We start from the raw sequence: 13,201 nt of genomic DNA, 5'->3' as shown, positions 1-13,201 counted from the left end.
TGAATTTGCCCAAAACCGTTTTCTAATAATATATTATTATGATGTTACAAATAATTCTAGTTTGTCCATAAAACAGCCTTTCAAAAATGACTTGGTACTTTAAGTGTTTGCAAAATTATAATAAAAGTAACAGTCATGAGGCTCAGCATTGCCATCTTAAATTTTATTTGCTTTAAATGTCTGTAAAATTATTCATATATAACCAGTGACGTGACCATAGCTCTGGTTTGGGGAAAACAATATACCTTGTGAGAGAGAACTGATAAAGGCCTCAGGGTTCATTTGAAACTCATAGGTGCCACCTACAGCTCCTCGGTGTGTCTGCCGATGTGACTATCCCTACCTGAACACACCTCTCTCCCCACATAACCTGAACCTGGAAGGCTCCTCTAATCCATTTAGCGCTTAACACTGAATATTTGATGAAGACCAGCTGAGGAAGTGCACACTATATGTTCCATGGATTCAGGGTCTTTCCTGGTGGGTCAGCGTTGACACATCTGTAGACTTTGTTCATGATGTTATTGCTAAACTTATTCTAGCATCAATAGTTTTGCATTCAGTTTCACACTTAAATTTCCTTCAGGATTAATAAAGTAGCTATCGATTTAAAAAAAGTTAAGAAATCATGGTCAGCATAGAGATCATACAGCAGTAAATACATGATATAGGACAGGAAGTTGAAATAAACTCAACAACATAAGACATTGTGTTAGATCTTTAATATTTTCAATATTTAGTTTTTTTTGTTGTTGTTTAGAAATATTGCACATGGTCAACATGCCTGCTTATGAGATAACACTCACCTCGCTCATCCTAAAATTCCTTCTCCAAAGTAAGGACAGTTTATTTTTAAGCACAATCATACAGTGTACACGCATACATGTGTGTGTATGCACATATGTCTGTGTGGGTGTTTGTGTGCGTGCATGTGATTGCACATGCATGGAGATGGACACTTTACAGCCCTAACCCCAAAGAGATGTGATTGATAGTCTTGTATTACCTGTGTCTCATTTATATATATTTATATATGGTATATCCTGAATATATATTTGATATATATCCTGAATCAACTGGGTTTGATAACAGTCAAGATGGCAGACAAAATAGTCATGGTGACTATAAAAATACTGTCTCTAGAGAAGAATATAGAATGTAGAATACAATGAAAAATATACTATTGATAATGTTGCTGTGTGGTGAAAGAAGAAGAGGTTGCTTGTGTTAACACGCTACCAGCATGTGCCAAAACATACACACACACCCAAACACAGACCTAAATGCACATATATAGAAATATCGGTATATATATTTTGTCACACATCCAACTGTTTACAGAGAAATAAAAGAGATACCCATAATAATAACTACCCCCACTCTTCACCAAGGAAGCAAAGAGCCAAAAAGTGCTATTCAAAAATTGTCTCTGACTTTTAGTAAGTTATACTCTATCTCTTCAACAATAACAATAATTGTGTGATTCTTTTTTGTTTTCTTTTATACCATAGTTAAAGATAGTATCACAACAACTCATTCCTCTCACTGACTGACTGCACTGGATTTAATATCTATGGCACAGAGCCTTCCCCCAAAAAGAAAATAACCCACCCATTTCCAAAAAAAATAAATGTCCTATTGCACCATTTGATGGGAAAGGATAAAGTGTCAAGAAAAGAGGGAAAAGGGGAGGGCTCCAGAGACTGCCCTCCAGGGCTGGTCTAGGATCTGCTTTCCCTGAACTAACCCTAACCAGAACCATCCTGAGCTACATAGCGCTTGACCCGGGACCAGTGCTTAAGGGCACTTTCTAACAACACTTGAGGGGTCGAGGGAGATGGGTGAGGAGGGGAGAGGAGTAAAGAAGGGAGGAGAGGATTGAAGAGAAGGAGGCTGTAAAGAGGGGAAAAGCAAGGAGGACAAGGGGGCAGAAAAGGGTGGTTGATAACATACGGAACAAGGTTATTATTTTTTCTACTAAAACAATCTCTAAAAACAATACTTTCCTGATTTAACTTATGGCGGTCCCACACAAGAAGGGCCGCACGAATTGTGCAAACACCTGATTTCAACGTTTTACAAAACGACAAATACCCCTGCTCCCCCACTTCTGTGTCTGGTGTGAAATTGTGGGGGAGGAGAGTGGGGGAGAACCACCCCAGGTACAATTAAAAGTGGAGAGGAGAGGGGGCACGGACTGATTTAGTCCCCTTCTTTGTCCAGAGTTTTTTTTTGTTGTTGTTGTTGTTGTTGTTGTTTGTTTTTATTTTGTTTTTTTTTGTTTTTTTTGTTGGTTTTCGTTTTGTTGTCATTTTTTTATGCTGGAGAAAAAACACAATAGAGCCACGAGAGAGAAAAACAGGCCACGGTAAAACTGGTTATTTCCACGGCAACGATAACGAGAGAAAGCAACATCATATCCACTGGGAGAGAAGTTTGGTTAAAATTTACTTTTTCTCTCTGTTGGTAAGCTTGTCATGTTGTTGTTGTTGTTGTTGTTGTTGTCCTTATTCATCACTATCCCCTGTCGTCCTATTGTTGGAAAATTAATCTTCCAACCAATGAACATCATCCAGTTTCTTCTTCTGCCTCTTCTCTGTGCTCTGTTGTGAGCCAGTCAGTGTCGAACTTAACGTTGATTCTTCAAAGCCTCACAACTAATAGTCTCTTTACATAATCTCTTTACGGTGCCTGTTCACACAGGTTTTGGGCACGAGACCCCAACAGATATACAGACATATATAATCAGCTCCCACCAATGAGGACTCAGTCTTTCAAAATGGCAATATCTGAAGGTGCAAAGATTGGTCACACTACATCCCAACTCCTGCCTTCTTTTTGTTTTTCAGGAGCACATAGATGTCATGCTTTCAGTTTCTCTTCTCACTACAATCACTAAAAACTGTGCAGGCCAATGGCTTGGTCGGACCAGGTTTGACTATGTTTGTGTACAAGTGCTTACACTGCACAGATGTGTCCATGCACTGCGTGTGTACTGTATAAGTGTGTGTGTGTGTGTGTGTGCTGTCTGTCTTGCAGCATCGAGGGGCTGTGGAATACCAGTGGAGGTCGTTGGGGTTGTGTTTGTGTCCCGACCACTGTGCTGAGGAGTGGAAGGACGAGAAAGAGGTCAAGTCAATGGCATCTGAGGGCTGGCTGGCTGGCTGGCAACAGCAAACTGCATCTGCACAATAAGTGACAAAGTGCCTTTGTGTGTCATGGTCCTTGGTGGCGGGTCCTGGGGACTGCCAACCAAGAGTAACAGTCTGATTTGGTAAGAGTGTGTGTGTGTGTGTGTGTGTGTGTGTGTGTGTGTGGGATCATGTGCATGCTGGAGATTACATATTCACCAGGGTTTATGTGTGCCGGAGAGATAGAGAATGTGTACCACAGAGTTTTGTGTGTCGAACTACAAACTACTGTACAAATGTGCTGAGAGCAGACCTGGACAAGGTGTTAACTGAAAATGTTCTGGATACTTGGGGAAAAATACACTACAAGAAGCACTTGACTTATCAGGACTTGCATTAGATTCGTCCACTTTTGAGGCTTTCTTTAGTCTGATTAGACAAATCAAGCACACACTGAGTAGTTTGAATATTTGTTTCCATATTCAAACGTAATTCTGCCCAGGTCCAGGGGAGATTAGTGCCAGTAGAACAGATCCTGCTGGAGCCGTCTTTAGTACGGGTTCAACACATACAAGAACATTCTGCGGGATGACACACTCCTCTCTCTCTTCTTCTTTTTGTAGTTTTTTTTTTTTTTTTTTTGCTTTGTCATCCTCTCCAGTTTATGATCCTTCGCTTTTTGGCTCCTCGAGGCTCCGGCCTTTGTCGCCCTGTGGCTCCTCCCCTCTGTCCTCCCGGGCTGATTGATTGAAGGAGGAGCTGTGGGGCAGGGCGGGGTTGACTTCAGCTGACCCTCCAGGCTCAAGGGTGCCAGGCGTAGCTGTCTGCATGATCTTCTGACGCACTTCACGAATCTTGAGCTGCAGACACACCTTGGTGGGGAAAGTGTCTGAGTAGCGTGCCTGGAAGGCAGCGGTGGCCTGAGCTGGAGAGGATACGAGAGCGAGAAACAGGGAAGAGGAATTAAAACATATAATATCAAATCATATTCTTGAAAGGGATAACAAAGCTGTGATTGCAACTTTTGTCAAGCATTTTACTTCCCATACAGATGATGATTAAGGTTGCTGCTCAGTTTAACAGTTACAAAGCCAAAGGATGTATTACAGTCTGAATAAGGCCTAAAATAAACTGAGGAGAAAGACAAGGAAGGAAAAGCAACAAAGAGCTTGTGTAAGTAAACTCTGTTACCTTAACCCACCCAAATTCCTCACATGTTTTTCACTCATATTTATGCAACACTTTGAAATTTTTCATAGGTGTAAATTGTAGATTGAGCCACTTAGTGCTTTAGAATTTCAGGATTCAAAATTCAATACATTTTTTTTTTTAAATAAAGCAAAAACTTTTCTAACTGTAGAGGCAGTTTTCTGTTAGTAATTTTTCTTAGTTTTGTTGGCCTTCATTTGATAAGGAAAATTGAGAGTCGTGATATAGAGAGAATAGGTGAAAGGTAAAGGGTCTGACTGTGTGGGAAGAACTCAGGACTTCCTGCTCCAGGCTCAGCATGCTATATGGATGAATTAAACTTATTAAATATGAATTGTGTTAGTTGCTCTCACTCTCACGTCTTGTTCTATCTTCATGTGATTTACCTGACGGAAAGAAGCCATGTTCCTGAAACAGCTGCATGACCAGAGCCCGTCGCTGATCCAGAGTTCTACGGAGAGAGGAGTAAGGGACCCTGTCCAAATCCCCTAAGAGATCCTCTCCTTCTGTGCCTGGTTGGAGGAAACAGGATGTCAAAGCACTACTGGGATCCCTGTGGAGCACTTCTCCAGCCGCTACCTCTGATGTATCTGTCTTACCCAGTCTGTCGAAAGTGAAGATGTCTCCCTCACACTTGGCGGCGCTCTTCGGGGTGTTAGGCTCTGAGCTGCAGCTGGATAGACGTCGAGTCTTTCTCCTCGGGGAGCTGGGGTCCTCAGCTGTCAGCTCTAGCTCTGGACACATTACGTGTAAAGAATTAAGATGGTGAATTATCAGCAGGGCAGTGCAGTTACAACCATTCAAAAAGGGAAATAATCTTGATGCCACAATAAAAATTGTACCAAAATCTAAAGGTATGGTTTAATGCGGAAAAAAATTCTTTTTCTTTTTCTTTAAAGTATCTCACCGATGGAGTTGCGCCTCTTCTTGCGGTAGCTTCCCAGGATGGCTCTTGGAGAGGTGGCCAGACTCTGCAGGGTGGGCGAGGGGAGGACCTCCTCTGGATTAAACTCTGGAAGCTCAGCAAAGCGCTCTTCAAAGTACGTCTCAGACAAGACCCTGCACACATAAGAGAGTGGTCCTATCAGTCCTCAGTGCAGTAAATCTGCGGTTAAAATATCAAGGGAATTCCTCTAAATGTGTTCTCATTCCTCATGCCTTAGGGCTGATTTATGCCAGGGCTTTCTCTTCTTTGTGGCTTCCCCACCACTCTTCAACTGTCTAAACAAAGAATATAAAGGTTGAGCACTCCACCCACTCACATTCGGTATTTAAAGAATTTCCACCATGATTGTACGAAGTTGGGAGATTTGCTCACTGACTAAAAATGGAACCTAGATTCCAACTGTGCGTTAAAGGCCGTGGCTGCATCTCATCTTCAAGCTGCCTCATGCCAAAATTACAGATGATAAGATACTGTGGTATGAGCTCTCTCAGCTTGAGAATATGTAAACTGTTAAAATAGAGAGAACATTGTCTTACAACCACCAGAAAGCCAGAGGAACCTGGCAGACATGGCTCTGATGCACCAAGAGTCATAACTTAAGTCTAATCAGAGAGCGGCTGTGGGCTGAAATAAATGCTTGTTCTGCAGTCCAAGGAAAAAAAAAAAAAAAAAGGTTTCAATTACAACTAAAATTGTAAAAAATGCAGGTTTTATATTCACTTTGAGTGAATAAAACCTACGCATTTCATGTCATTTTGCTAATTTTCAAAATGTGAGGTCCACTTAGACGCCAAATCCACGTTGATTAAAAAACAAATGTGGTTTTCATTGAACGGAATTTATCGGTTCTGTAATAATTAGTTTGGGTACATCTGTTAATTAGCAGTAATTGGTCAAAAAATAATGAGGATTAGGGATTATGTCCCTACATGATGTCAAATTTGTCCATTTTTATCAGTAAGAGGCAGTTTTGGATTTTTTTTTTTTTTTTTGGTAACTATTCACCTCATCTGGTTTTAATGTTCCTGTTTGTGCAGTCAGTCAAGCAGATAGTGGAACCAGAGATTTTTTTTTTTTACCTTTCCCTTCGTCTCTCACATTTCAATTATTAAATACACTTGGGAAACTGACATTTTTCTGTATTACTATTTTCTGTGTAGAAATAAACGGCTGGGACTCATTAGAGCATCAAGCACCCCTCCTTACTTGTCAAGCGAGTCGGGCGTCTTTTTGAGAGGCGGGGGTCGAAACTTGGTCTTCTTTGAGGAAGAGGGGGGCTCTCTTTCTGTGGGCGGAGGGGGAGGGTGGTCCAAACCTGAGGGTGGAGGAAGAGGGGAACGAGGTCCTGCCTGGAACAGATAGTGAGAGCTGAGTAAAGCCTGACAGCATAAAACACGTCTCATTTAATTCTTAACTTTCTGTAGTAACGTCCTAGTGAGTTTGTTTCCAAGGATGAGGAGGATTTTGTTCACGTTTTGAAACAGCTCTTGAATGACATTAGGACGCTGGTGTAGCATGATTGTTTAGTTGTTGAATTGTTTAATATAATTCTCAGTTGAAAACAGGCGTTAACACAGACTGAAACCAGTCTGCTTTGCTGGTTAGCTGTGGGGGAAACACCTTTAATAAATGTTTGAATCATTCTGCTAAATTACTGGAAAGGGGAACTCAGATTCTGTCAGAATTTGAAGTTGTGAAACTTTCTAACATTTGGCCCTGTGCATGATATCGCAAAAGGAAAACTCTCAGGGATTATAAAAAAAAAATGACCTAAAATTTTTAAAATAGACCTCTAAAGATCCTTAACCAAAGCTTCAAAAAAAAAAAAAAAGTGGGGTGTGAAGAGAGAAACCAGATATTCAGCACCTCTTTGCTGCTGTCTCCCAGGCTGGAGTCCTCCCTGTCTGCTTCTCTGTCTCTCTTCTTTTCGTTGTTCTCCATCATCCCTCTCTCACGATCTGCATCCACCTCACTCCAACTCTCCCTGCTGTGTCCATCTCTGGTATTTTCCTCTTTGATGTGCAGGCCAATGATGTCCTCCTCTTTTTTTACTAAACCAGACAAACACACTGTTAGACTCTGAAAGTGCAACTCAGCAGAAGGTCTAAAGCATCAGCCTTATTTATAAACGGTCAATTTCACAAGATTTTAATCTCCAAAACTGCAAAACTCTGGAACAATGGTGCGTGATGTATCACCAATATTTACTGTTCCAATAAAGTTCATCATTTCTGTAATTGGATGTGATGAGTCTGAGGAAGCCAAGACTTTTAACGCTCGACAAAAACTACAACCACAAGAAACTGGGAACACTAAAATATTTAAAAACAAACCAGGTAAAATCACAATTACTTGTTGCACAACTGTTTGTATAATTGGGCACCGACATCCCATGGCCTCCATCCTCAGTCTGAGCATCCAGCTGAATCTCCTGCTTCACCTCCACCTTTGACTCCACCTCCGTCCCCATGCTAGTCTGAGGGGTGGCCGCAGCTGAACCCTGCAACCCCGTCGCCAATGGAGAGGAGGGGTTTATGACATCATGGGCTGAGGCCCCCACCGCAGGCGGCACAGTCGTCACAGAGACCACGCCAGTCGCCAGGGCAACGGTCGGTGCAGGGTAGATGGCAGTTAGTACCTGATAAAGAACAACCACCCGTGTTTGTTTAAAAGAGTTGGAAGAAGAAGGACAAAAGCTGACACCAGCCCTGAGATGGTAAGTTAAGAACATTTAAATTACACAAAGTAAACAAACTAGTGTAAATCAACACAGCAGTTTTACAACTTGGTAGACAGTGTGTAAAATACCGCACAGAGGCCATGGAAGGCTGCTGTTGTTTCTTTACAGTTTGCTTCCCTCGTGACTAATGTAGCGAAGACTTATTGATATCAGAATGATGTATCTATCAACTCGGCCTTTGTCATGCGTATTCTCCTGCCTTCACCAGACATACAGTCTTTGCTGTGACAGACTTCAATTCATGCACCAGTGGTGAAACACAGCCTGTGAAAGCCATTAATTCTGCAGTATTTACAGTAAATAGAAAAACTCAGACAAAACTGAAAACAAAACTCCTAAAACTCTGTCTGACTTCAGTAACCTTCATGTCTGCTCTTGTTTTTTAGAAGCAGACTGCAAAAAATATGAGCATTAATGTATCTTAAAATTCCTGCTTTTAAGCACCATCTGCTCCTAAATACAGCAAATAATAAAATTCTGCAGCAAACAGAACTGTTTGTTCCTCATTACCTGACGACTTACGGACGCCGCAGTCTGGCCTGGGGGAGTCTGAGATTGGCAGCTCAGGGGTGGAGCTGGAGCCAGCAGGGGTGGTTGACCAACAATCGGCTGCACCACAGTTTGCCCACCCGGGGCAATGGCAGCGAAGCCCAACGTTGCTAGAGGTGATGGGAGATATGCAGCACCTGCAGCGGGCGTGGCCTGTTGGGCCGTTGCTGTTGTAACTCCAGGGCCAGACTGGACGTAGGTGATCCTGACGGAAAGAGTGAAAATTTTGACTCAGCAACAAGCAATTATTTTTATCGTTGATCATGTGCCAAAACTTGTTAGTAGTGCATAAATAATATCATCACCGATGGAAATAATAATGAAAATTAGTAAGTTTGGGCAAATTTCCTGTAAAACTGTTATAATATTAAGATATTTTAAATTAATTGATGTCTTGACTCAGAATTTCAATAAATTTCTCTATTTTTCACTTTTAATGACCAAATGACACAAAATTTTCTCTTGCAGCTGTGCAAACATTTTCATAGTTTGTAAAGAAAGGCTCATAGTTCAGATTTTTTCCAGCCGAGGATACAGTGTTCATTGTGAGGACTCTTTGTGTGAATTCACAGCACTAATTAAACGAATCACCGAGCTCAAATCGAAGTCTGACAGCATCAGTAGACGCTTTTGGACGGCCTCTGACTGTGTCTGAGGAAAATAAAAGCCAGTATACGTGTTTATGTGTTGCTGTTTTTCAGGTGTTGGGCCTGTGTTACTGACCTGGTGGGTGGAGAGGTCAGGAGAACGGTCTGTGGGGGCGCAGCACCAGGAGCCATCACCGTTGCCACGGAAACAGGATAGGGGCTCCCAGGATGTACTGTTGCTGCGCAGCTAGGATGAACGTTGGTCTTGACCACAGGCATGGGAGCAATCTGGATGATCTATTGGGGTAGGTTGACGACGCACACCACAAAGATTTAAGTTTACAAACTTAAATATCGTCTTTAAAACATTTTAGAAAAAAAGTTTCTAAAAGCTCATCGGATCAGACTGGATTCGTAACAACAAATGGTACAGAATTTACTGTCTGGTCATGTCTGATTACATGATCACTAAAAAAATTAAATATCAGTTTATTTTTTGTCCACTGTCAAATGAAGGGGCAGCATGGCGGCATAGTGCTTCGCGCTATTGCCCCACAATAAGAAGGTCGCAGGTTTGGTTCCCGGCCTGAGGCCTTTCTGTGTGGAGTCTCCATATTCTGCCTGTGTGGGTTTCCTCCCACCGTCCAAACACATCATGTTTGGGTTAACTGGTGTCGCTAAACTGTCTGAAGTTCTGAGTGTGAGTGTTTGTTGGTCTGTCGCTGTGTGTTGGCCCCGTGATGGACTGGAGACCTGTCCAGGGCGACCCCGCCCTCGTGACCCCGGAAACAGATAAGTGGTAGAAGATGATTGAATGAGTTGATGAATGTCAGATCAAGTCTACACAGCAGTTTCATAAGAGTTTTGAAGTAGTTTTCTGAAGGCTTTACGTTATTTACTTAAGAACGTGTGTCACATTCATCTACTTTCGATGTTGTCGTGTAAACATCTGTCTTGTCACCTGTCCGCAAACACGGTGGCGTCTGTCCGTCAGTGATGCTGTTGTGTTAGTTTTCGTGTTACCACCCGTACCTTGTTTCCTGTGGTGGTGCCGTTCTGCACAGGAAGAGGCGGAGCCACCAGGGAAATGGAAGGATGAGGAGGAGTAGACCCTGTTCTCACTGTTGCCATGGGAACCAACATCTTGCTCTGCAAGACCGGTGACTGGGTTTGAACTAATGAGTGAGAAGGAGAGAGAGAGAGAGAATTAAATCACTCAGCGTGAGGAACAGATGAATCGAGCCAAAAGAGGAGAGGTGAAGACAGCACAGGAGCGATGGGTGGGTGGAGACACACTGAGACGGCGAGGACATTTCAGCTGCTGGTAGTGAAGTGAAATTCCTTGCTGAAAACAAGGTGGAACGATTTTCTGTTGCATCGGACTCTCATGAATAGAGTGTTTATAAGGGATGGGTGGGCGGCAAGCGTTCACACTCATACATGTCAGTAGTGTTTCTCCTGTCAATCATTTGTCTCTCGTTTATGTAAGCCAATCAAATCTATTTTCAGTGCTTCCAGTGGAGATGATTAATTAGACATAAGTGAGGGGAACTACAGCAAAAAGAGATTTTTTTTTTCAGTTTTGAGCGGACCAGCGAAAACACCAAGACAATCTGACTTGTTCTACCTTTTTCAGCCAATCGTGGTTTCTGTCTCACCTCTGGTCCCGGGGCTGACTTTGATTCCCGCCCCTGAGTGCACGCCATTGGCCAAGGTGGCAGTAGTGGGCAGGGAGAGGATTTGCTGGTGGGTGAGCTGAGGGGAGGAGGGGTTCTCGGTGGGCAGGATGTACTGGACCTGCGCTAGCGGCTTGGAGCCAGAGGGAGGTGTGAGAGAGGAGATGGCAGCAGCGGGCTGGAGAACAGGGAGGGGGGTCTGGTCGTAGGGATGTGCGGGCTGAGGGGTGAGGAGCTGCACTGGATGGGCAGCAGGAACGGACCCTCCCAGAACTAGATTAGTGACCAGGCTGCCGCCCCCCACAGGGGTGACACTGACCGGACCAGGAGAGGAGGATGAGGACAGGTACCCACCCCCTGCGGTGATTGGCAGCTGCTGCGGTCCGCCTCCTCCAATCAGGAGCGTGGCTTTCTTGTCCTGGGGTAGGGTGCTGAGGGTGACGGCCCCTTCCACTGGCTTGCTGGCGATGGGGATGGGTGTGCTGGCGATGGGTCGTACCACATTGGTCACCATAGTGGGAGCCATGCGGACGGTTCCGAGGACCTGGGTCAGACCCTGCTGGGCCAAAGTGAGGGGAACCTGGGTGCTGGACAGAGAGGAGATACCCTCTCCACCTCCGTCTCCTCCGCCTGCTGTAGTTTGCTCTCTCTTGGGTCCTCCCTCGTTGCCCTCCTCTCCTCCGTCTCTCTTTTGCTTTCTTTCAGACCCATCTTCAGCACCTCCTCCACCTCCTCCTCCTCCTGATCCGTTCCCTTTAGACGACGTGGACTCAGACGGAGGAATGGAGGGAGAGGAGGAGTGTTGAGAGGAGCGGCCCACAGGCTGGAAGCCATGCTGGAGGGAAGAGAGAGATCAAAGGAGAGAAAGTTACCATGAAAACTTCTCAACTTCAACTAACTCTGAAAAATCTATCGCTTTTTATTCTGACATCACCAACAATATGGAGGGTGTAGTAGAAATGAGTCCTAAAACTTGGAAATTACAGTCTTTGCACTTCCAGGTCCCTCGACCTAAAGCCTTTTTTATTTTATTTTTTTAAACACATTTCACATTTTATTCTTTGTCATATAATACATCGGTAAATTTAATCGGTTGCTGGTGGCTGACGGAGACAACAGTGCTGTCCGTATTTTACTATAACTATTACTTTGTATGAAAAGAAGCTTTTACTGAAGAGATAAGTACATCAAATCAAATTACAAGATGAACCTCTTACTCCAGTGTGAATATTAAATTATAAATAGATCTTCAACAAAGTTATTTAAAGATCATTGCACGCACCTGTCCGTCTGGTTCGTCCTCATCACTGTCTGTCACTCTCTCTTTACACTTCAGGTCAATGGATCCTTCTGGACACGAGTCCTCTGAGGACAGGACACGGATATCAGAAGTGTGCGTTTTGAATATTGTTAAGCATGCTAACCAAAAGTGTTGAAATATATTTTTAACAGCCTTCCATCAGGACCAAAAATTTCCACCACCAGATCACAGATCATACGCTGTTGTTGCATGTGTTACAAGCAATCAGTAGTCTGGGACTCACCAGATGACACAGCAACTTTTTTTTGGGGGGGTAGGGAGGGTGGGGGGGGGGGGGCGGTAGCTTTTGTGCGTTTTGCTGACACTATCATTCTGAGTAAGAAGGCTGAAGTTGAGTGTTTGTCAAAGACACACTGACCATTTTGGGAAGTGAAACCATCTCACTACTGTTATGAAACTGTCTCCCTAAACTGCTGATGATCTAACTCACCCATGACATCATCATCCCCCTCTTCCTCACAGATGACCATGCGTTCTTCATCGCTGGTCATGTCCTCGCTGGCCCCGCCCTGGTACAGAGTCTGAGGTGGGGGCCGGCTGCGGAACAGACTCATCCCCTCCTCCTGACAAGAAGATAGCATAAGAAAGCCTTTACTCTTATTACAACTCTAAAGTTTTTAGTTTTTATATTTGATTATATATAGTATTGATTTTGATAATCAAAACTAAAAAGAAAAAACCTGAAGTACGCATCAGTCAGAGGTAATACAGCTATTTTCAAAGCACACATACATTTTTCACACATGCGTCTTTGCCTCAAGCATTGAACAACTAGCTTCTAACAAAGGAGCTCACATGCAGGCCTACTCCTTTGTGATTAAGAGCAGAGCAGCAAACACCAGTTTCGTACCTTCAAAGGCGCTAAAAAGTAGAAAGTGAAACCTTTGAAGTTGGAGGCTGAGCTCCCCCAGAGGTTTCATTGGGTTTTCAACAGTAACAACTCAAGCCCTCACACAAAGATCCAAGCGAGTCCATTTGAACTGTTTTTGAACAGCGCTCAACCAAAACACTGTAGCGTGAAGGACACACGTCTGCGGTCTGT

The 13,201-nt window shown here is 43.5% G+C and overlaps 1 protein-coding gene across 3 annotated transcripts in view; it reads right to left on the bottom strand.

Annotated features, from left to right (window-relative positions):
- Positions 1-3,722: 3,722 nt before the first annotated feature.
- Positions 3,723-13,201, bottom strand: part of cica (capicua transcriptional repressor a) — a 29,308-nt gene continuing 19,829 nt past the window's right edge. The window contains exons 10-22 of one of the 3 annotated variants that reach the window (XM_029513534.1): positions 12,590-12,722; positions 12,121-12,203; positions 10,821-11,673; positions 10,195-10,337; positions 9,299-9,459; positions 8,537-8,780; positions 7,639-7,924; positions 7,153-7,337; positions 6,493-6,635; positions 5,248-5,399; positions 4,940-5,074; positions 4,727-4,852; positions 3,723-4,056 (exon numbers count right to left, since the gene is read on the bottom strand). In XM_029513534.1, the coding sequence (XP_029369394.1) occupies positions 3,794-4,056; positions 4,727-4,852; positions 4,940-5,074; positions 5,248-5,399; positions 6,493-6,635; positions 7,153-7,337; positions 7,639-7,924; positions 8,537-8,780; positions 9,299-9,459; positions 10,195-10,337; positions 10,821-11,673; positions 12,121-12,203; positions 12,590-12,722 (2,907 nt within the window). In that variant the 3' untranslated portion in view covers positions 3,723-3,793. The remainder of the gene's footprint in view (positions 4,057-4,726; positions 4,853-4,939; positions 5,075-5,247; positions 5,400-6,492; positions 6,636-7,152; positions 7,338-7,638; positions 7,925-8,536; positions 8,781-9,298; positions 9,460-10,194; positions 10,338-10,820; positions 11,674-12,120; positions 12,204-12,589; positions 12,723-13,201) is intronic. The other 2 variants (XM_029513535.1, XM_029513536.1) reach the window with 2 other exon arrangements.

This window comes from Echeneis naucrates, chromosome 11 (assembly GCF_900963305.1).
Source record: "Echeneis naucrates chromosome 11, fEcheNa1.1, whole genome shotgun sequence".
Classification (NCBI taxonomy): Eukaryota; Metazoa; Chordata; class Actinopteri; order Carangiformes; family Echeneidae; genus Echeneis; species Echeneis naucrates.
The sequence above is the reverse complement of the archived record's forward strand: the minus strand, read 5'-3'. Positions and strand labels throughout refer to the sequence as shown.